The following is a 22,945-nucleotide window of genomic DNA, read 5'->3' on the forward strand; positions in this document are numbered from 1 at the left end:
CTCTCTGGATGTGTATAAATCGCTGTGCTGTGTTTAGTAGACTGACTTCACAGCTCTTACAAGAATATATATGCATGAGTTTATTTTCTAAACTCACATAAAACACAAAATATGCTAATTTTGAAAGCAAACAAATATATAAGTCTCAGATTAAGATGAATAATTTGATTTTGTTCGGAAAACATTTACATGTTTGACACTTATCATCAATGTATACAGCATGATTGTTTTTATTTAGTTTTGTTTTCTAAAGAATTAAATATAGCACACAACACAGAACATAAAACAAGGTGTATAATTATATTTTGATTTAGACATGAGAGTGAAATTTGAAGAAATTGTCACATGATGAGAGAAGGCTCAGAAGTTTAAGGCACTATTTAAACTCTTCCAATTTAATCTGATCATAAAAAAAATGGAAAACTATCTTTAAGTATAAGTCATTGAGAATCTCTCAAAATACATGGAGCAGTGCATGACATGTTCTGGCATAAGCACTAATATAAAGAAATAAGACGTTTCATTTGAAATGAAAAGAAATGTCAACTTACAAATTCCCATCCATTAATAAAAACGATCAAATATAAAAATTAGGATAAGTCATTTGTAAATGTATCACAATTGCAGGTTTTATGGGGAACAGAGACAGGAGGGTTTTCCAGCCTCAGATAAAGAACAGGCTGCACAAAACCACCCAGAATAAAACAAATAATACCAACAGATAAAGGTCCATCATCATTTAGTGTCAGCAAGTACAAAAATCCTGACAGAGTAAATGGCAAATATATAATAGCCATGCTCACGGTAGTTATTAGAATGAAATGTAATGCTCTTCTCTTCGTGGGGTTTTCCTCCTCTCTCTCTCTCCCTCTCTCTCCTGGTCCTGACTGCTTCAGAGCTCTGAGAACAGCCACAAGACAAAACAACTGGATGAAGACGAAGAGAAGGAACTCAAACGTGTTAATGCATGCATAAATATAAAAGTGAAGTAAGACTAAAGTAAGCATGCAGCACAAACAGGAGCCAAGACTGATTATCCAGGCCGCAGTGCAGCAGATCACTCTATATCTGAGAGGTTTGAACTTCAGAAAGGTTACAGGATGAACCACTGCCAGGTAACGCTCAACACAGATCAGACACTGAAACAGAGGACAGCCAGTGATGGCAAATCCTAATAAAAAATGTGTTACGTTTGTTAGACTTGAAAGCCAATTAAAAATTGTAAGAACAGAGAACAAAGAGTTCAGACAGCTAACAATCTCATAAACAGAGAGATTGAGGTTGAAGAATCCTGATGCGACTCCACTTCCTGTTCCTGTGATGATGAGCCATATAACATAGGAGTGTGTAGGAAGTCCAAACAGGAAATTGATGCTGTGTACAATATGCCTCACACTGGCCAGTAGCCCACTGGACTGGAGGATGGAGTTTGTAGAAACAGCAGATGTGAAGTTCACTGTGAAGTTATTCATATTATCTCTGTCTGTCTTCTCTGCGCAGAAGATCACCAAACAAATGTTTAATTTCTAGATCAAGATCTATAGAGACAAAAAGAAAGGGGGTGTTATGTAAAAAAATAAATAAACCATTCGGTTCAGGGCCAACCAGTTGAGGAGAATATGTGTTGATTATTATATGGGGATGCAGGGCCATGATCTGGGAGACAGTTTTGAAAATTAGACCTAATGGACTTTTTTTGTGATCTTCCATTGAAAATTTGTCTCAACCAAAAGTAGTTTAAAGATACTTTTTTACATTTTACACAAGAGAAAAACTCCATGCCTTATGCCTCAATCTCCATGGTGCCATTTCTAAATTTGTTTCACAAATTAGTATTGTTATTTCTGATCAAATGCAACTTAATAGGCTTAAATTTCACCCGTTCGGTCCAGAACTGCCCCAAAACGTGTTTTCCTTCATTTAATTATAATTTTAAGTGAAATTTTCAAAATGTGTTTCGGCCAACGTCTATATTGTCTAAAAAAAGTTTAACTCCGCTCCAGCTAAACATGGTGTATCCTACTCTCATTAAAGCTGGTGATGCCACGATGGTAGCGTGTGAAAGTGTAAGCTTTTATTGAGTTCGACCAATCAATAATAATTAGGGGTTCTATACTCCAAAAGCATTCTTTTCCTTTTCTTACTATCCCACTCCCCTCAAAACCCTCCCCCCTTGCCCAGGGCACAACCGCATCATAATCCGTCCCTGATGACTGATTGTCCTCTAGTTTAAGAGCAGTTTTTGTTTTTGCGTACATGAGTGAACTTACCATTTAAATGACAAAATCATCCGGGAAAATGTCATGGATTTTGCTGGACCTGTGTGTCCCTTGTTACGGCTCCCCTGCATTAAAGTGTAAAAAAAATTCTCAACTGAAATTCTTTATGGCTTTTATAAAATAATGAGGATCACAAAGCATTAAAATGCTCTTTAGCTGCTGACCCATTTTAAATGATCGAGTACATAACATGGGCCAAAGTTCTTTCAAGCACAACTGTCAAGACTGCAAATTCAACATAAAAGGCAACTTAATATTATACATTTTAGAACTAAAAAACTTCACGTAATTCAGACTAGAAGGGAATCAAAATAAAAACATGTCAACAAAAGTAAATTTTGAAAGCAGGTTTTCAATACATGCCTGTCCAAGTAAAACCAACACAAACAAATATTGAGATTCTATTAAAACAAGTACCTTCACATTCATATAGAAAATCTGAGATAAATGCTTATCACCTGAAGAGTGAATGTCCAGTCTCTCTATATGTGTATAAATATCTGTGCTGTGTTTTGTAGACTGACTTCACAGCTGTCACAGAATATATGACTATATAAATATGCAAATATATCAAGTAAACAAATAGGTTCAAAAAGACAATATTTGACTAAACTGAACAGGTTTAAACTGACTTGAATTATTCAACATTTAACTAACTGACACTTATCTTCAGTACTAAGCTGACAACAACAATCTTATTTCTAAAAGGGCAGAAACAGTTGGAGGTGCTTCTCAATACTCAAATGGATACATCTTCATTTCCTTGTTCCTCTGACCTCAGACCTGTGACCCAGATACCGATCCAAGTTAGCCACCTTGAAGGACATCTCAATTCTCTAATTGCACCACGAGGAATGAGGAGTGAGGGAACTTCCAGAGAATCTATGAGTGAGGATGCACGTATATCCCAAATGCGGATGCATGTATAAATTGTACTTCCCTTTCACATCTGTTACAATAATAACTTATGTTTTACCTCTGCAGTTTAAATAAACCATACAACTCAAATATTTCAACACGGCATCTTGTTTTATTAATATTAATTATGAATTTCTTAAAAACAAACAAAAAAACTTTAACAACACAAGGGCAGATTCCTTGAGCACAGCTGATGACGCTTTGAAGTGACGTTTGAGTGACCAAAAATATTCCAATGTACAAATAAGATTTCCTTCGATTTCCCTGTCCTACTTTTCTTTCCTTGCATCCTGAGGGTGGAGCTGAGACTGGAGGAAAGGAAACGAGGATGCACAAATAAGAAATGATAAGCACCTTAGCTGGGTGGATCTCAGCTCAGAAGTCAGTGCACTAATAGTGAGTCAGCCATTATAAGGGTTGTCTCAATAGCATAATCCTTCCAGTGCACTGGAACGTTCCCTCCCTAAAAATATTCCCACAATTCCCCTTACCCTAAATTACGTCACATTTCTGGACCACGAGCCAACTCAATAAATTGTAAACTTAAGATTGAGCCACTGTAGTCCCTTGGACCATATTAACGATGTCTTTAATACATTTTCTGGGCCAGCAAGTTATAATGCCTTAGAAGCCTATGGAGGAGTGAGACAGCTCTCAGATTTAATAAAAAATATCTTAATTTGTGTTCCGAAGATGAACGAAGGTCTTACGGGGTTGGAACAACATGAGGGTGAGTATTTACTGACAGAATTTTCATTTTTGGGTGAACTAACCCTTTAAGGATGGTTGTCTCATTTCAGAAAAGTTACTTTAAAAAATCGACATCAAAAATATTCCTTGTGAAACATAAATTGTAATTTATTTATGACTTTGGAATGCTATGGTAATACTTTACTGAAATAAAGCAGCCTCAATGACATATGCAGCTGACAAATGTGACCTCCAGAGGACACAGCCTTCAAAATGAGAAAGTAGCCTATTAGGTTCACAGCAGAGTTGTACATTATTGAGTTATATTAGCATTAGATAAAGATATTATCACATAACATGTGATATCAAGTTTAATGCAACAATCTCGGTGGCACCCCACATTATGGAAAAGGTGATCCTAAATCACTGATGAACAATATGCTCTAGTAAACTAACTACTAGGCTACTCAAAACAACAACAACAACAACAACAACAAAAATCTAAAATTGTCAGAGTATGGTTGAAATAAAAGGTGAGGAAAGGAACTAAGCACAGCAGTAAAACTTTTATTAAACAAAGAACTAAAAAAAAAACTAAAAAAAAAACACTCGATGAGAACTGACAAAGAACTGAAAGAAACACAGGGCTTAAATACGCAACTAAACCAATCAATGAAATGAACCACAGGTGTAACCGAATCAGTAAACATGATAATTAAAAGGCAGGAAAACTAGAACAAAAGCAACATGTACAAATCACAGGAAAACTGAACATGACCCTGACATTTCCACACATAAGGACTCGGACTCGTCCGTCGCTGGGGTGGTAGAAGTGACTGGTACGCTGTTTTCCTCCGCACTCTTGCAGATGGTGAAGGCATAATAACTGTGGAGGAGTACCCATTCCATGTACTCCTTAAAAGTCCCTAGAGGCTCGACTCCGGGCAAGCGCACTCTTGTTTTAGAATTCAAGCTTGTCCTGAAAAGCACACAAACGTCATTGCAGTGGACAAGATGGTAGAGATCCAAAAATGCCAGTGCACACCTCTCTAGGGACTGGTTCCCCAGCGAGAGAGGAGGATCCATATTTGGCCAGTTAAAAAAGAGATTTGTATACAGTTATGGTCTTGATAGTTAATATATGATAAGAAGATCCTCCAGGGTTGGTTCAATTGTTTCAGAGACTGAAACAGGTTAATACAATGGGAAAAATGGAACGAATAAATGCATTCATGCCGATAAATAAAAATGGATATTTTTCTACAAAGATGGAAAAATATTACACTAACTAAGACGGGTTAGACTAGGATGACAAATGTATAAGCGAGGTACAAATGTTTGTTCCACAAATATATTTTTTTTTCCTTTAAATAAAAATGAAAAAAAAAAGTTTTAAAAAATTTATGAAATAACTGATTTTAGTATTAAATTAAATGAATACTCATGATTTACGTATTAAATTAAAGTTATCTAATACAACGTTTAGAAAGTAAAGTAAGCAACTGTATTCAGTGAAATATCGCAATGGCAGGTCTCATGAGGAACAGAGGCAGTTTTCCAGTGCGATGAAGATAAAGAACAGGCTGAACGAAACCAGCCAGCACATAACAAACCAAACCAGGGGTCCAATAAATATGATCATTCTGTTGTATAAGAATAACGTAGAATCCTGTGATAGTATATGGGACATATATAAAAGCCATGCTCACAGTAGTTATTAGAATGAGATGAAATGCTCTTCTCTTGATGTGGTTTTTCTCCTCTTTCCCTCTCCCTTTCTCTCCTGGTCCTGACTGCTTCAGAGCTCTGAGAACAGCCACAAGACAAAACAACTGGATGGAGAGGAAGAGGAGGAAATGTGTTGAGAAGAGCCATATGTGTAGTTGAATGTTTTGTGAGATTACAATAAATAAACGGTAGAAACAGGAGCCAAGATTAATTATCCAGACAACAGTGCAGCAGATCACTCTATATCTGAGAGGTTTGTACTTCAGAAAGGTTACAGGATGAACCACTGCCAGGTAACGCTCAACGGAGATCAGACACTGAAACAGAGGACGGCCAGTGAGAATTAGTCCTTGTAGAAACAGCATTAAAAGTGAGAGACTTGAAAAATACATTGGCAGTATAGAGAGCAAACCATTCAGACAGGTACCAATCTCACAAATAGAGAGATTGAGGTTAAAGAACTCTGATGCAACTCCACTTCCTGTTCCTATGACGATGAGCCATATAACATAGATGTTTGTAGGAAGACCAAACAGGAAATTCATGCTGTGTATGCAGATTTCCACAAAGCCCATTGGCCCAATAGACTGAGTTGTGGAGTTTGTAGATGTTTCAGGTGTGGTGAAGGTCACTGGAGGGTTATTCATCTCTGTATTTGTCTTCTCAGTTCAGCAGCTCACAAACCAAACTGTATATAATATTGCAACTGTTATCTTTTTTAAGGAGAACTATAATGAACCAGTTAAGTCAATAAGGTAAACATAACATTTAAATACATTCATCCAGTTATCTAATACGATTTTGTAATACAAAGTTCATAATTTAAACTCAAATAAAAAACACATCATTATTATACATAGGCTATACATAATGTATTTAACTATACATGCATGCAATGATATTTTCACATCTAACATATTAAGTCACATCATGGTCACAACAAGCCTCTCCAACTAATTTAAAATCTATTTTCTCAATTTACAAACAGGCAATAAAAATTATGTACCGGAAACCTATGAGATTGCATCATTGTGATGTTTTAAGAAAGCATAAGCTTCTTGGCTTTGACAGTTTTATTGATTTTAAATATCTCAAACTGGTTTTTAAATGTCTAAATAATCATGTCTCACCACTGTTTTCTAAATTAGTCAGTAGGTGTCAAAGTTATCCCAAAGTACAAGACCTCTTTTGATCAGTCTGCATTCTTTGCAAAGGGACCAAAACTCTGGAATGCTTTACCTACTAATTTAAAACTAGAGATAGATGGCAATGCTTTTAACAGAGGACTTAAACAATGGCTAAAAACAAAACGACAGTGCTCGCATGAAAAAATATATTTTCTGATTTTGATGCCTTTGCTTTATAACTTTATATCTTTTTTAATGTAATCATATGGTATATTTTCTTTATCCTTTTTTGTTAGTATTGTTATTACTTTTGCTATCAGTATTGTTATTGTATTCTTATCCCGTGGACAGGTGTTGAAAATTAGCATTTGTGTTAAAACATCTAAATGCACATGGTTCATCCAATGTAATAGTAATGTCAATGTCAAATAAAATAAATATGACTTCAAAATACGGTTGTATATTCAGTAGTATTTATGCTTAGCCCAAATCATTAAACGTAATTTTTTTATGTACTTTTAAAATGATTTACTTCTGTTCAGAAAACAGCTCAGTCCAATTTTCCTATTCAGGCTAAAAAATTAAACGCCAAATCACAAAGCATTATTTGATAAACACAATTGGACTGTTGGTTGATAGCACTGAGGTTAAAACAAGAAATTAAAAGTTTTGAATCACCTGAAGAGTGAATGTCCAGTCTCTCTGGATGTTAATAGATTTCTGTGCTGTGTTTTGGAGACAAGAATAATTGAATCTGCTACACGTCACATAAAACAAAAGATATGCAAATTTTTAGACTGAACTTTAAAGGTATGAAAAATAAAAATAAAAGTGTGTTGTCAAGTGTACAGCAATTATTGGTTTGGACAACTGGTTTATATTTAAGACACAGCACTAAGTATACTGAACATGCATGGGACAAATATCTGTTTTTTAAAGTTCAGATTTATATGAAGGCATTAGAAAAAGTGCAATATCTCAGACAATAATGCCTTTCTAGCATGTCAACATCATGAGATTTATCATGACTCTCAACTTTAATTTTGAGGCTGAAAAAAAAATTGTTATATTTTATTTTGACAGCCTAAAACTGTTATGAGGATCCAGAGATGAACCCAAGCGCAGACAGAATGCACTACACACAAGGTTTGTTGATGACAATAATGGGGAAAATAAAACCCACGAGGGGGCAAAACACAGACAGGAAAACAAGTGACAAAACTAGACTATGACTTGACGTAACTAGACTACAAATAAACAGCTAATATAGAAAAAGAACTTTCTCTTGACAGGGTACTCACAGAGAAGAGCAAAGTCTCACAATGAATGATAGCATGTATCATGTAACAATGAACCGGCACAAGACAGCAAACACAAGGGGATTAAATAGGAGACTGATAACACAACAGGTGACACAGGTAAAGCAATAAATGACAAAACGAGGATAACAAGGGGGCGGGGCAAGAGAACGAGACAACACAAGCACATGGCCCAAACAAATGGCCATGTGCTTGTACACAAAACATGGGTCTGTCATGATCCTGCCTCAAGAATTACAGAATGACAAGGACTAGATGGCAGAATCATGACAGAACCCCTCCCTTAAGGAGCGGCTTCCAGACGCTCCTCAAGGGAACAAACACGGGACATGTCAGACTGTGACAGACACAAACCAACAAAACATGACAAATAACAATAAAGGTAGACAAGAATACACAACGACAGGGTCTGGGTGACATAGCAAAAATAACAAACAAGGAAGGGGAGGCGGGACAACAAAGTTCATGGGGGGAAGTCCATGGTGGATGGGTGGAACGGAGGTTTTAGGATGACGGGACAAAGGCTGATGGCGAGGGGTCCGGGCAGACTTGGATGGGGACACATGAGGAAAAGTCTTGGGGAAAACAGTCCGGGGTTTAGTGGAGACAGGGGTGACCAGGGAAACACACGGCGACTTGACAGGGATGGAAACAGGAACAGAAACAGGGGGTACAGCGGGTGACAGGACAGGAATCATGACAGGGGGTACAGCAGGCAACTGTGGAGTGGGAGATGGTGCCGGGCTCGCAGAAACAGACCAGCAATCAACGCTCCCCGAAGTAGAATAGGAATCGACGCTCCCCATCTACGATTCTGTAGTGGCGTTGATAGTAACTGACGCTGGAACAGAGCTCTCTGCAGCCGGCCTGGGATCAGCGCTCTCTGCAGCCGGCCTGGGATCAGCGCTCTCTGCAGCCGGCCTGGGATCAGCGCTCTCTGCAGCCGGCCTGGGATCAGCGCTCTCTGCAGCCGGCCTGGGATCAGCGCTCTCTGCAGCCGGCCTGGGATCAGCGCTCTCTGCAGCCGGCCTGGGATCAGCGCTCTCTGCAGCCGGCCTGGGATCAGCGCTCTCTGCAGCCGGCCTGGGATCAGCGCTCTCTGCAGCCGGCCTGGGATCAGCGCTCTCTGCAGCCGGCCTGGGATCAGCGCTCTGGGGACAAGGCAGGACTGACAGGGACTTCTAGAATCTTGACAAGACGGGATAAGTACTCTGACAGGGTTTGCAAACACAAGGGGATTAAATAGGAGACTAATGATAGCACAACAGAGGGTTGTTCCATAAAAGACGCTTAGAAAAGCGGGGATTAAACTCCAAAACCGGACTTGAATGAGCCTAACAAATGAGTTGGGGCTAAAGTGGTTCCATAAAAGGAAATTGAAGCTCACGCAATCTCACTAATTTGATCCAGGTTTATCAAGTCTAGATAATTGCGTGTGCACGCATTTCTTAAGCAGCCCTAGAGGTCGATCGTGGATCAAATCGATCCACCATCAAACAGCGTACATATTTTGTGCTGTTTTATGCGTTTGTGACATGTTTTTCCCCCCCTCAGTTCAAAACTTACATTTTACAGTTATATTCTCCATCTGTAAATGTTCGAATGTTTTGCTGCTAATTTTCATATTGAACGAGCGCTGCTGCGCGCATGCGCGCCAAATAGGAGCGCAATAATTCTTAAAATCGGAAAATTCGGAAAATTAATATGCGATATTTTATAACACTAGAAATATCTTCTAATTATAATAATTTATCTTTAGGATGTTGGATAAGTTGCACTGAACTTCAAGCAAACAGAAGTACTTCAGTGAAGTAGCCTATAATTCAGGGAAGTTTATTTTAAGAAACTAAATGCCTATATGAATATACAAAATATAGTTTTGGGTATAGGACCTATGCTACTTAATAAAGATGATGTATACTTATTTAGAATGCTGAGAATTACAGCTTTTAATGCAATATTTTTTTGGAAAGCAAGAATCCCCAGTTTTAAATGAGTAGATTTAGTTTCTAAAGTACATTATGGAGAGGATAACATTAAATTAAGAGCAAATGTATACATTTTGAAAAGATATGTGCAACTCTAAAATCAAAGAATATTCCATAAAATAAAGGAATATATATTATTAACTACATTTTTATATAACACTCCCTCCCTTTTATTTCTAGTAATTTGTTCTTTTAATTATTTACTTATTTAATATTGCATATTTGATATTCAAATAATATTACTTGAATAACTATTAGGAATTATGTGTCATTATAAGAGTTTGATATAAATATGTTAATGTAAAATTTTTATTACTATTTATTTATTGTTTTTTGTCTTATCCCCCTTAAATCATATGTAAAAGTGTCTATGAACTTTTTGGTTATTGTTCTATTCATGTGTGTTTTTAGGCTATGTGTTGGTGGGTATTATCACAAAAGAAAAAAAGTAGAAGGAAAAATAAGGAATATTTATTGGGGGAAAATATGATGTCTTTAAAGGAACTGTAAATTTGTATAATTGTGTTAAATGTGTTTGAATTGAAAGACATAATAAAGTACATATATATATATATATATATATATATATATATATATATATATATATATATATATATATATATATATATATATATATACACTACAATATTTGTTATTTGGACATTAGATGTGCCTTATTTAGAATTTTAAACCTGTGTGTATATTTTTATGATAGCAATAACTGTAAAGGGACTATTGTAATGGGGTAAATCAAATGTAGGCTAATATACTGTCAATTACTAAGCTCAGATTCATCTTACCAGTTAAAATTTAAAATTTAAAATTTGCTTTTGTAATTATTTATTTTTAATTTTGTGATTTTAACTTATGCTTTACAAAGCTTTTTTTAGATTGTGTTCTAATGTTCTTCTAATCATAAACATGTACTACAGCTGCCAAACAAAACCAGAGAGAAATGTATTCATAAATCTTTAAAACAATCTAATTAAATCTTGGGCACAAAACATTCAGCCAGTAAAAAAAAGAAAACCTGTAGTATATATATATACAGTGCTATGCATAAGTTTAGGCATCCATGCTAAAGTTGACTAAAAAGAGGAATAAAAAATCATCTTTTGGAAATTGAACTTAATGCCTTAATTTAAAAAAATAGGAAAAATCCAACCTTTAAGAACACCAATTTTCTTTGTGAATGAATAATGTATCGTAAATAAATAAATGTTCTTCCTTAAAATACAGGGTGCATAAGTTTGGACACCCCTATGTTAAATTCCCATAGAGGCAGGCAGATTTTTATTTTTAAGTATTTAAAAAAAAAATTTTTTTAGGATACTATGCATCCTGATAAAGTTCCCTTGGCCTTTGGAATTAAAATAGCCCCACATCATCACATAGCCTTCACCATACCTAGAGATTGGCATGGGGTACTTTCCATAAGATCATCTCTCAATGCAAATCAAACCAGCTATTAGGCTAACTGAAATAAACCCATGCCAATCTCTAGGTATGGTGAAGGCTATGTGATGATGTGGGGCTATTTTAATTCCAAAGGCCAAGGGAACTTTATCAGGATGCATAGTATCCTAAAAAATTTTTTTATATATATACTTAAAAATAAAAATCTGCCTGCCTCTATGGGAATTTAACATAGGGGTGTCCAAACTTATGCACCCTGTATGTTAAGGAAGAACATTTATTTATTTACGATACATTATTCATTCACAAAGAAAATTGGTGTTCTTAAAGGTTGTATTTTTCCTAATTTTTTAAATTAAGGCATTAAGTTCAATTTCCAAAAGATGATTTTTTTATTCTTCTTTTTAGTCAACTTTAGCATGGGTGCCTAAACTTATGCATAGCACTGTATATATATATATGTATATATATATATATATATATATATATATATATATATATATATATATATATATATATATATATATATATATATATATATATATATATATATATATATATATATATATATATATATATATATAGGTCTATATTGACTAATTTATCATTGTAGCCTTATTTAAGTTGATTTTCTGTATACTGTGTATTTATTTTTGGACTAATAGTGGTTAATAAAGTCCAATAATGGTATGAGAGAGTGTCAGTGGTAATATCATTGTGTTCCTATTGGTCAGTGTTAGAGGATCTGTGTAACAACTGAGGCTTAGCCTGACAGTTAGCCTGCCCTGGACCAGGCTAGTTTCCCAGCATAAGTTGCCGGGGTAACTGAGTTTGAACTTTTTTAAGTTTGATTTATGAAACCGAATCTACCAAAAATAAGCCTGACTAACCGAAATAAGCCTGGCTTATACTCTAATCTTGGTTTATGGAACAGCCCCCAGGTGACACAGGTAAAGCAATAATGACAAAACGAGGATAACAAGGGGGCGGGGCAATAGAACGAGACAACACAAGCACATGGCCCAAACAAATGGCCATGTGCTTGTACACAAAACATGGGTCTGTCATGATCCTGCCTCAAGAATTAAAGAATGACAAGGACTAGATGGCAGAATCATGACAAAAACATAATCAATCTGCCAAAACTATCTTTATAAATCCAAAGACTTAGGTGGAACATTTTTTTTTTTTTAAATAAATAAATATTAGCTCTTCAATGGGACATTTCAGTGGTCAGTCCAAAAAAAAAATAATCATGTGGATGCAGGGGTTTAGATAGAGATTTTTATTATTATTATTATTATTGAGTGTTCAAATGAAAGGTACTCAAACACTATAAAACAATCTCTGTGGCAACCCTTAATATGGAAAACTGAGATACTAAATCACTGATGAAGTTTTTTTCTGATGAAAAAAAAACGTTACGAAATTTTTGCAATCAATTATATTTAAAGAGCATGCACTACGAAGTAAAAAATACTCAAATATAAAATGAATAAATCTAGTATTAAATTAAACAGATAATTAGTACAATTTTAAATTAAAACTATCTAATACAATATTTAGAAAGTAAAGTAACTGGATTTAGTAAAAAAAAATTACAATTGCGGTCTCATGAGGAACAGAGGCAGTTTTCCAGTGCGGTGAAGATAAAGAACAGGCTGAACGAAACCAGCCAGCACATAACAAACCAAAGCAGGGGTCCAATATGCAGGATTATTATGTTGTGTTAGAATAATATACAATGGGATTTTATATATGGGACATATATAAAAAACATGCTCACAGTAGTAATTAGAATGAGATAAAATGCTCTTCTCTTCATGTGGTTTTCCTCCTCTCTCTCTCTCCCTCTCTCTCCTGGTCTTGACTGCTTCAGAGCTCTGAGAACAGCCACAAGACAAAACAACTGGATGGAGAAGATAAGGAGGAACTGCAGTGAGAAAAACCACGTTTGCACATTAATGTTTTGTAAGATTACAATAAATAAACTATAGAAACAGGAGCCAAGAATAATTGTCCAGGCCGCAGCGCAGCAGATCACTCTATATCTGAGAGGTTTGAACTTCAGAAAGGTTACAGGATGAACCACAGCCAGGTAACGCTCAACACACATCAGACACTGAAACAGAGGACGGCCAGTGAGAATTAGTCCTTGTAGAAACAGCATTAAAAGTGAGAGACTTGAAAAGTAAATATTCAGTGTAGCGACTAAACGACTCAGACAGATACCAATCTCACACATACAGAGATTGAGGTTGAAGAACTCTGATGCAACTCCACTTCCAGCTCCCGTGACAATGAGCCATATAACATAGGAGTTTGTAGGAAGACCAAACAGGAAATTAAAGCTGTGTATACAGATTTCCACCAAGTCCATTAGCCCAATGGACTGAGTTGTGGAGTTTGTAGATGTTTCAGGTGTGGTGAAGTTCACTATAGAGTTATTCATCTCCTTTGTGTTCATCTTCTTATTTCAGCAGCTCACAAACCAAATATAATATAGCAACTGTGATTTTTTATATGGAGACCTGTAAATGAACCAGTTAATTCAATCTGACTCAGTGAGGTAAACATTAAATACATGATTTCAGTACAACATAATACAATTATACAAAATTCCTATTTATATCTCATAACCAGACCACACCATTATTAAATGACTTCACAATATAGGCCTAGTTGCATTCAGTATTTATGATTAACCTAAATTTATAGCATGTCATTCTTCTTTCATATATTTCCTTTAATTGTTTCATTTTAGTTATAGCTCAGTATAATCAGGTATAAGTATAAATCAGTATAAAATATCTCAGTCCCATTTTACTCAATAGCTAAAGTATTAAACACATCCCAAAACATTATTGGGACACCGTTGGTTGATATTATTGAGGTTAAAACAGCTGAATCAAAAGGTTTTCTCACCTGAAGAGTGAATGTCCAGTTTCTCTACATTACTGTGCTGTGTTTTAGAGACAAGAAAAATACATGACCTTGATTTTATCTGCTAAAACACAACATATGCAAATATTTAGACTGAACTTTCAAGGTTTATGAAAAATTTAAAAATAATGTGTTATGACAGGATGTCAAGTGTAAAGCAATTATTACTATTTTGCGACCTTCAGTATGGAAAAGGTGACATTGGGTCACTGGTGGAGTTTTATTGGATAAAAGACTAGCAACCACTAACAACCATTTCAGTCTGATTTTATTAGTATTCCTAGTTTATTTTAAATAATTTGATCTTCATTCACATTCATTTTTATTCAAAGTTCAGAATCAAGATAAAGCTCTTATGTTTCTTATGATAAATGAGATAATGCTGCTAAATTTATAAAAAAAAATTACCTTGAATGGCATTGCTCTAATTTATATTTTATATTTTGATATTTCATATTTTGTTCAAATGTTTAATATATCTGCTGTTCATATGTTCATTTATTAGTGTGTTATATGATTAGAATGTTGTCCCGGTTTTAAAATAAAGCACAGCAATGATATTTGAGAGTGTTTCTCCCTTTTCAGGAAAAGTATCGAAAAAGTATCGAAATCGCAATACTTGACTTGGTATCGGTATCGAAACAATAATTTTGGTATCGTGACAACACTAATATATATATATATATATATATATATATATATATATATATATATATCTGAGAGGTTTGAACTTCAGAAAGGTTACAGGATGAACCACTGCCAGATAATTCTCAGATCAGACACTGAAACAGAGGATAGCCAGTATTGCCTAGTGCTAATAAAAAATAGGGGTGTAAATCGGACAGTTCATGACGATTCGATACGATATCGATTCTCTCAGCCAGCGATACGATATTTTTCGATACTTCAAAAAATTCCACGATACGATTCGATTCGATTCAGGGCTATATCGATCGATTAATCGATATTTAGACACAACCAGTTACGTTTTTATTAACTCACAAATGCAACCAAAATATATAAAATGAACGTTTAATTAAACTCTTTGAAAATTGCACACCCTCTCCCAATTGGGACATTTATAACAGAAGTGGTTATTTGCAAGTACTCATAAATCATGTTTTTTATTATTATTGTGCATTCCAAGTAATATCAATCAAACTGCAGCTGGGTTGTTTTGATTAATAATAATAATAACTTAAAAAATAAAGGTAAATTACAAAATTAAAGTGAATTGAAAGTATGCTTTAATATGTTTTTTTTTTTTTTTTTTTAGCAAAGCAGATACATTCACATTTCATCTTTCTGAGTCAAACACAACCAAGTAATTACTATGATAAATAATACAACACTCGGTTAATCTTCATAACGTTAATCTCCTCAGCTGACATATGCCTGCCAAACTTTGTTGTTGTGATTAACGTACGTACACGCAGTACAGAGAGCTTTTCCCTCACCATTCCGTTCCCTAAACGAGCTGCTTTAGTAAGGTTCCGTGAAAATGTTTCAGGTTTTATTTTCCTTTTACGCCCTGAAGAAGATATCACGAGTTCATTGAAATGATCCATCCTCGATCACTTTTAGTCAGCTTTGACGAAACTCCTCTTAGCCAGCGCGTCTTTTCAAATCTGACCTGAATATTGCGCGCTGAGTCGCTAAAACGGACTTCTCGTGTTGTGTTCACCAACAAGGGTGCGAGTGCTTGTCTGCAATACCGGCTTTTGTGAAAAAAAAAAAAAAAAAAAAAAAACACTTGTTTAGGGTTTAGTCAGTCTTGTCAGGCGTCTTTTTCAGATGAGGAGATTAACGTTACACACCGGCAGGCGGTTGGTAAGTAAACGAAAATGTGCGCTTTAGCGGAAGGATGTTACGTGTTGTAATAATGTGGAGAGTGTCAAAATAAAGGTGCATATCGATATTTTAAGTGTGGAATCGATGCATCGTATCGTTAGACGTTATATCGATGCATCGATCCATATCGATGTATCGTTACACCCCTAATAAAAAACATGTTAATGGTGTGAAACTTAAAACCCAAGACCAATCAAGTACAGTGAACAAATAATTAACACAGATACCTCACCTCAGAAACAGAGCGATTCAGGATGAAGAACCCTGATGCAGCTCCACTTCCTGTTCCTGTGATGATGAGCCATATAATATAGAAGTGTATAGGAAGAGCCAAAATGAAATTAATGCTGTACAAACATATGTCCAGACTGCCCAGTAACCCAATGAAACTAGTTGTGGAGTTTGTTGAAGCTTCAGGTGTGGTAAAGTTCACTGAAGAGTTATTCATCTTCACTTTGGTTGTCGTCTCAGCCCAGCATCTCATAAAGCATATAAATAATATTGAAAAAAGAAAGGTTTGTTCATGTTAGATTAATTAATTGGATAATCAGATAATGATTCAATGTCATAGTCCTATATGATTCAGTCATTTGAAAAGAGTTGAAGTTTCCTGACAAATTATTGTCAGGTTATTAAGTTCTAATTGGACCTCCTGGGGATCATTTAAAACATTTTTTATATTTAGGGTTAATTAATAAATCAATTCATTATACACTCTTGGGCGCAAAAAAAAGGGGTTAAACACTAAGCTTTTAATTGTCTTAACCACAAATTATTTGTCTAGTAATTAGCAAAAATTTAAGCAAATACACTGTACAACATACAACTCCACTTCCTGTTCCTGTGACGATGAGCCATATAACGTAGATGTTTGTAGGAAGACCAAACAGGAAAGTCATGCTGTGTACGCAGATTTCCACAAAGTCCATTGGCCCAATAGACTGAGTTGGAGTTCGTTGATGTTTCAGGTGTTGTGAAGTTCACTAGAGTTATCCCACTGCGCATAGACAGGTCGAAACGACGTATTTTCTACGTCGTTTTGGCACGTCCAATTTTGCTCCCCTTGAAGGTGCAGACTGTGACGCCAGATGACGTCTTTTTCCGACGTCTTCCGCACGTCTAATGTTGACGTCCATCCAAAGTTCGTTTGTGGGAAGAAGGAAGGAGACGGGGTTGGCTTGCTGTGGATCGTGTGTTTTATTAGATACTGTGCGACTTTTCCAAACAATAATCACGTCCAGTGCGCTCAATCAAAACGCGCTCAAAAAAAAAGAAAAAAGCAGAACACGAACACACACGCACGCACGCACACACACACACACACACACACACACCTTACATTACAATTCCCTGGGAATCAAACTCGTGATCTTAGCGTTACAAACGCCAATGCACTACTGTTTGAGCTACAGTAGCACACCTTTGTACGCCTCTCCAGTTATCACCTGATGCTGAGACGATCAAATGGAGTTTTTGGAAAATGATCTTAAATAATTATAAATACAGTTTTTTACAATCACTTTGCTACTATTTTCAGAACCTTGATCTCATTTTTCAAAACTCTAGACACAAAACTCAAAACGGTTATCACTTGTAACACAGGCTGTCTAATGTTCAAAACACTGCATTGTGCATTCACATCTTTAAAGATATCTTGCACTTGCACAATCATTGGTTCAAAAAACAAATTTACTGTGAAATACCATTGAAACATAACTATAGATCACACACTCACAAGCAACCGATAGTTTCACTGTGTCATTGTTCGTACAATCATTAAATATTGTAGAACAAAATAGGTGATACAGGTTTCATTATGGTACTACATGTACAGTAAATACATCTCTGTAAAAGTACTGCAGTAGTAGAGAGAATACTACAGACACAGTGGAATCACTGAACAAAGTTTGTAATATATTGATGCAAAACACTACAGTACAATCACAACATAGGTTTATTTGGATCAAAGCAAAAATAATTAGCTATGAAATAGAAAAGAAAAGACAGTACTGTAAAACATCAAATGCAGTGTCCCTCAACTTGCTTGCTTGTACTGTAAGAAACAAAAGAGTGATTATCTATACAGTGCAGTGCTGTCAATACTGTACATAGTCTGAAAAGGTGGTACAGTATTTGGGACCATAGACTGATGAAGCATTATGATACAAATATTACAGTAGGCTACATCCATGGATATTGTAGTCTAATTGGTTCATGCTCAATTAGCGTGGAGCAAGGACCAATTAGACTACAATATCCATGGATCGTTATCTTGAAACTTTCATGATTTACTGTAAACATGGAAGATTGTTTGTCTGTTTCCATACAACTATGCATTAAGAGTAATGCAACAGTTACTTATCATTTTGAGCAGTTGTATCAATTGATAGTTAGATCAATGTAAGGAAATGAATAGACACTCTTTTGAAATGTAATGTGTGAATTGCCTTTTGAAATAGTAGTACTTTGATGTTAAGTTGTGTCATATTGAACAGGTGATTTTTGTTGAATGAACAAATGATCTAAGTTTTATGTGTATTGTATCCAAGCAATTGAGAAAAGGGTTAGAGTTTTGAAAAATGTGCATTTTGATCATTGGTTGTGAGTTTTGTGTCTAGAGTTGTGAAAAATGACATCAAGGTTCTGAAAATAGTAGCAAAGTGATTGTAAAAAACTGTAATCTGTAGGCCTATTCGAATATGTATTAATCATGTTGATAATGCGCGAATGAGGCGTTTAGCGCGGTGCGGACAAGCGAATGAGGCGAATTGAGCGTCTGGCGCGATACGCGCGAGTGATTTGAGGGTGAGAGAGCGAGAGAGAGTGAGATAATTCTGATTAGTCCAGAGGATATATCGCGTTTAGGCTAAAAATAGGTTCGGCGCATTTTAAACAAGGAAATAGAGATTTGGCATGAAACAAGGATGGAGCGAATAGGTTCAGTACACAGCAAAATGACATGACAAACTCTTTTTTTTTTTAAATGGCGTTCATTGCGTTAAAAAAAATAATCATGTAAATTTCCTGCACCTGTCATAGACGTCCAAATGACGTCCAAAAAAAATACCCAGTTCAAAGGTCCAATGTTGAACGTCAATATAACGTCCAAGTTGGGTAATCTTTGGACGTCCAAATAGTGGACCTAGTTTGGACGTCGAAAAAAATTACCCAGTTCAAAGGTCCAATGTTGAACGTCAAAATGACGTCCAAGTTGGGTCATGGTTGGACGTGCAAATAGTGGACCTAGTTTGGACGTCGAATAGATGTCCAGAATTGGTCATGGACCGACGGACCCAATATAGACATGATCTGCACATCTATCCGACGTCCAATGTTTAGTGGGATTCATCTCCTCTGTATTTGATCTGACAAATATCTATTTTTTCAAAGTTCATTGATTTGAAAGCATTAGAAGACGTGTTATATCTCAGATAACAATGCCTTTCTTGCATGTCAACATCACAGGCGACCATGAGATTTATCATCTGACTCTCAACATTAATTTTGAGGCTGAAAAAAGTGTTGTTATAATATTTTATTTTGACAGCCTAAAACATAATCAATCTGGCAAAACTATCTTTATAAATACAAAGACTTATGTGGAACATTTTGCTGTATATACTTGTTTGCTATGTAAATGGTCAATGTGTCGGTGAATACATTGACAAAAGGTTTTTTTTTTTTATTCTTTTTAATTAAATATTAGCTCTTTCATTGGACCTTTCAGTGGTCAAGAATTGCATGTGGATGCAGGGGTTTAGATAGAGACATTTTTTTTTTCTTTTTTTTGTTTATTGTTGAGTGTTCAAATTAAAGGTACTCAAACACTTTAAATCAATCTCTGTGGCAACCCTCAATATGGAAAACAGACTAAATCACTGATGAAGTTTTATAGAAAAAAAACATTACAAAATGGTTGCAATCAACTATATCTAAAGAACATGCTCTACCAACTAAAAAATACTAAAATCTAAAATGAATAAATCTAGTATTAAATTAAACAGATAATTAATACAATTTTAAATTAAAGTTATCTAATAAAACATTTAGAAAGTAAAGTAACTGGATTTAGTAAAACAAATTACAATTGCAGTCTCATGAGGAACAGAGGCAGTTTTCCAGTGCGGTGAAGATAAAGAACAGGCTGAACGAAACCAGCCAGCACATAACAAACCAAGCCAGGGATCCAATATGCAGGATTATGCTGTTGTGCAAGAATACTGTAGAATCCTGTGATAGTACATGGGACATATATAAAAGCCATGCTCACAGTAGTTATTAGAATGAGATAAAATGCTCTTCTCTTCATGTGGTTTTTCTCCTCTTTCTCTCTCCCTCTCTCTCCTGGTCCTGACTGCTTCAGAGCTCTGAGAACAGCCACAAGACAAAACAACTGGATGGAGAAGAAGAGGAGGAACTGTGTTGAGAAGAACCACATTTGCACATTCATGTTTTGTGAGATTGCAATAAATAAACTATAGAAACAGGAGCCAAGAATAATTATCCAGGCCGCAGTGCAGCAGATCACTCTATATCTGAGAGGTTTGTACTTCAGAAAGGTTACAGGATGAACCACTGCCAGGTAACGCTCAACACAGATCAGACACTGAAACAGAGGACGACCAGTGTAAATTAGTCCTTGTAGAAACAGCGGTAACAATGAGAGACTTGAAAAGTACACTGGCAGTATATTGAGCAAACCATTCAGACTGGTACCAATCTCACAAGTGGAGAGATTGAGGTTGAAGATCTCTGATGCAACTCCACTTCCTGTTCCTGTGACGATGAGCCATATAACATAGATGTTTGTAGGGAGACCAAACAGGAAAGTAATGCTGTGTATGCAAATTTCCACAGAGTCCACTGGCCCAATAGACTGAGTTGTGGAGTTTGTAGATGTTTCAGGTGTGGTGAAGGTCACTGGAGGGTTATTCATCTCTGTATTTGTCTTCTAAGTTCAGCAGCTCACAAACCAAACTGTATATAATATTACAACTGTTATCTTTTTTAAGGAGAACTATAATGAACCAGTTAAGTCAATAAGGTAAACATAACATTTAAATACATTCATCCAGTTTACAACATAAAACAATTTTGTAATACAAAGTTCATAATTTAAACTCAAATAAAAAACACATTATTAGTATATGATTTCAAAATATGGTTGTATTCAGTAGTATGCTTAGCCCAAGTTATGAAACGTCATTTTCTTTAATATGTACTTTTAAAATGATTTCTGTTCAGAATATAGCTCAGTCCAATTTGACCAATTCTAGCTAAAACATTAAACGCCAAATCACAAAGCATTATTTGATAAACACAATTTCACTGTTGGTTGATAGCACTGAGGTTAAAATAAGAAATCAAAAGTTTTGAATCACCTGAAGAGTGAATGTCCAGTCTCTCTGGAGGTTAATAGATTTCTGTGCTGTGTTTTGGAGACAAGACGAATTTCATTTGCTACACGTCACATAAAACAAAAGTTATGCAAATTAACTTCTAAGGTATGAAAATTAAAATAAAAGTGTGTTGTCAAGCGTACAGCAATTATTGTTTTGGACAACTGGTTTATTTTTACGACACAGCACTAAGTATACAGAACATGCATGGGACAAATATCAGTTTTTTTCAGAGTTCATAGATTTATATAAAGGCATTAGAAAAAGTGTAATATCTCAGATAATAATGCCTTTCTAGCATGTCAACATCATGAGATTTATCATCTGACTCTCATCATTCATTTTGAGGCTGAAAAAAGTGTTGTTATAATATTTTATTTTGACAGCCTAAAACATAATCAATCTGGCAAAACTATCTTTATAAATACAAAGACTTATGTGGAACATTTTGCTGTATATACTTGTTTGCTATGTAAATGGTCAATGTGTCGGTGAATACATTGACAAAAGGTTTTTTTTTTTATTCTTTTTAATTAAATATTAGCTCTTTCATTGGACCTTTCAGTGGTCAAGAATTGCATGTGGATGCAGGGGTTTAGATAGAGACATTTTTTTTTCTTTTTTTTTGTTTATTGTTGAGTGTTCAAATTAAAGGTACTCAAACACTTTAAATCAATCTCTGTGGCAACCCTCAATATGGAAAACAGACTAAATCACTGATGAAGTTTTATAGAAAAAAAACATTACAAAATGGTTGCAATCAACTATATCTAAAGAACATGCTCTACCAACTAAAAAATACTAAAATCTAAAATGAATAAATCTAGTATTAAATTAAACAGATTATTAATACAATTTTAAATTAAAGTTATCTAATAAAACATTTAGAAAGTAAAGTAACTGGATTTAGTAAAACAAATTACAATTGCAGTCTCATGAGGAACAGAGGCAGTTTTCCAGTGCGGTGAAGATAAAGAACAGGCTGAACGAAACCAGCCAGCACAATCAATCTGCCAAAACTATCTTTATAAATCCAAAGACGTATGTGGAACATTTTGCTGTATATACTTATTTGCTATGTAAATGTTTAGTGTGTCAGTGAATACATTGACAAAAGTTTTATTTTGTTTTATTTATTTATTTATTTTTATAAATGTTAGCTCTTTCATTGGACTTTTCAGTGGTCAGTCCAAAAAATGCATGTGGATGCAGGGGTTTAGATACAGACATTTTTTTATTCTTTTTTTATTATTATTGTGTTCAAAAGAAAGGCACTAAATCACTGAT

At 35.2% G+C, this 22,945-nt stretch overlaps 3 protein-coding genes across 3 annotated transcripts; all 3 read right to left on the bottom strand.

Annotated features, from left to right (window-relative positions):
- Positions 1–5,395: 5,395 nt before the first annotated feature.
- LOC308706038 (chemokine XC receptor 1-like) lies at positions 5,396–6,262 on the bottom strand (the record flags this gene model as incomplete). The annotated part of the gene is made up of 1 exon (XM_081391424.1): positions 5,396–6,262. The coding sequence occupies one exon, from the start codon at positions 6,260–6,262 to the stop codon at positions 5,396–5,398; it is 867 nt and encodes a 288-aa protein (XP_081247550.1).
- A 2,493-nt stretch (positions 6,263–8,755) lies between these two features.
- Positions 8,756–13,917, bottom strand: LOC308706040 (uncharacterized protein; the record flags this gene model as incomplete). Its single annotated transcript, XM_081391426.1, has 2 exons — positions 8,756–9,272; positions 13,244–13,917. 2 exons carry the CDS (start codon positions 13,915–13,917, stop codon positions 8,756–8,758), a joined length of 1,191 nt encoding a protein of 396 aa, XP_081247552.1.
- A 6,423-nt stretch (positions 13,918–20,340) lies between these two features.
- LOC308706041 (C-C chemokine receptor type 8-like) lies at positions 20,341–21,195 on the bottom strand (the record flags this gene model as incomplete). Its single annotated transcript, XM_081391427.1, has 1 exon — positions 20,341–21,195. One exon carries the CDS (start codon positions 21,193–21,195, stop codon positions 20,341–20,343), a length of 855 nt encoding a protein of 284 aa, XP_081247553.1.
- Positions 21,196–22,945: the final 1,750 nt, after the last annotated feature.

The sequence above is a fragment of the Scardinius erythrophthalmus genome (assembly GCF_964197995.2).
Source record: "Scardinius erythrophthalmus genome assembly, chromosome: 17".
In the NCBI taxonomy this organism is placed as follows: domain Eukaryota; kingdom Metazoa; phylum Chordata; class Actinopteri; order Cypriniformes; family Leuciscidae; genus Scardinius; species Scardinius erythrophthalmus.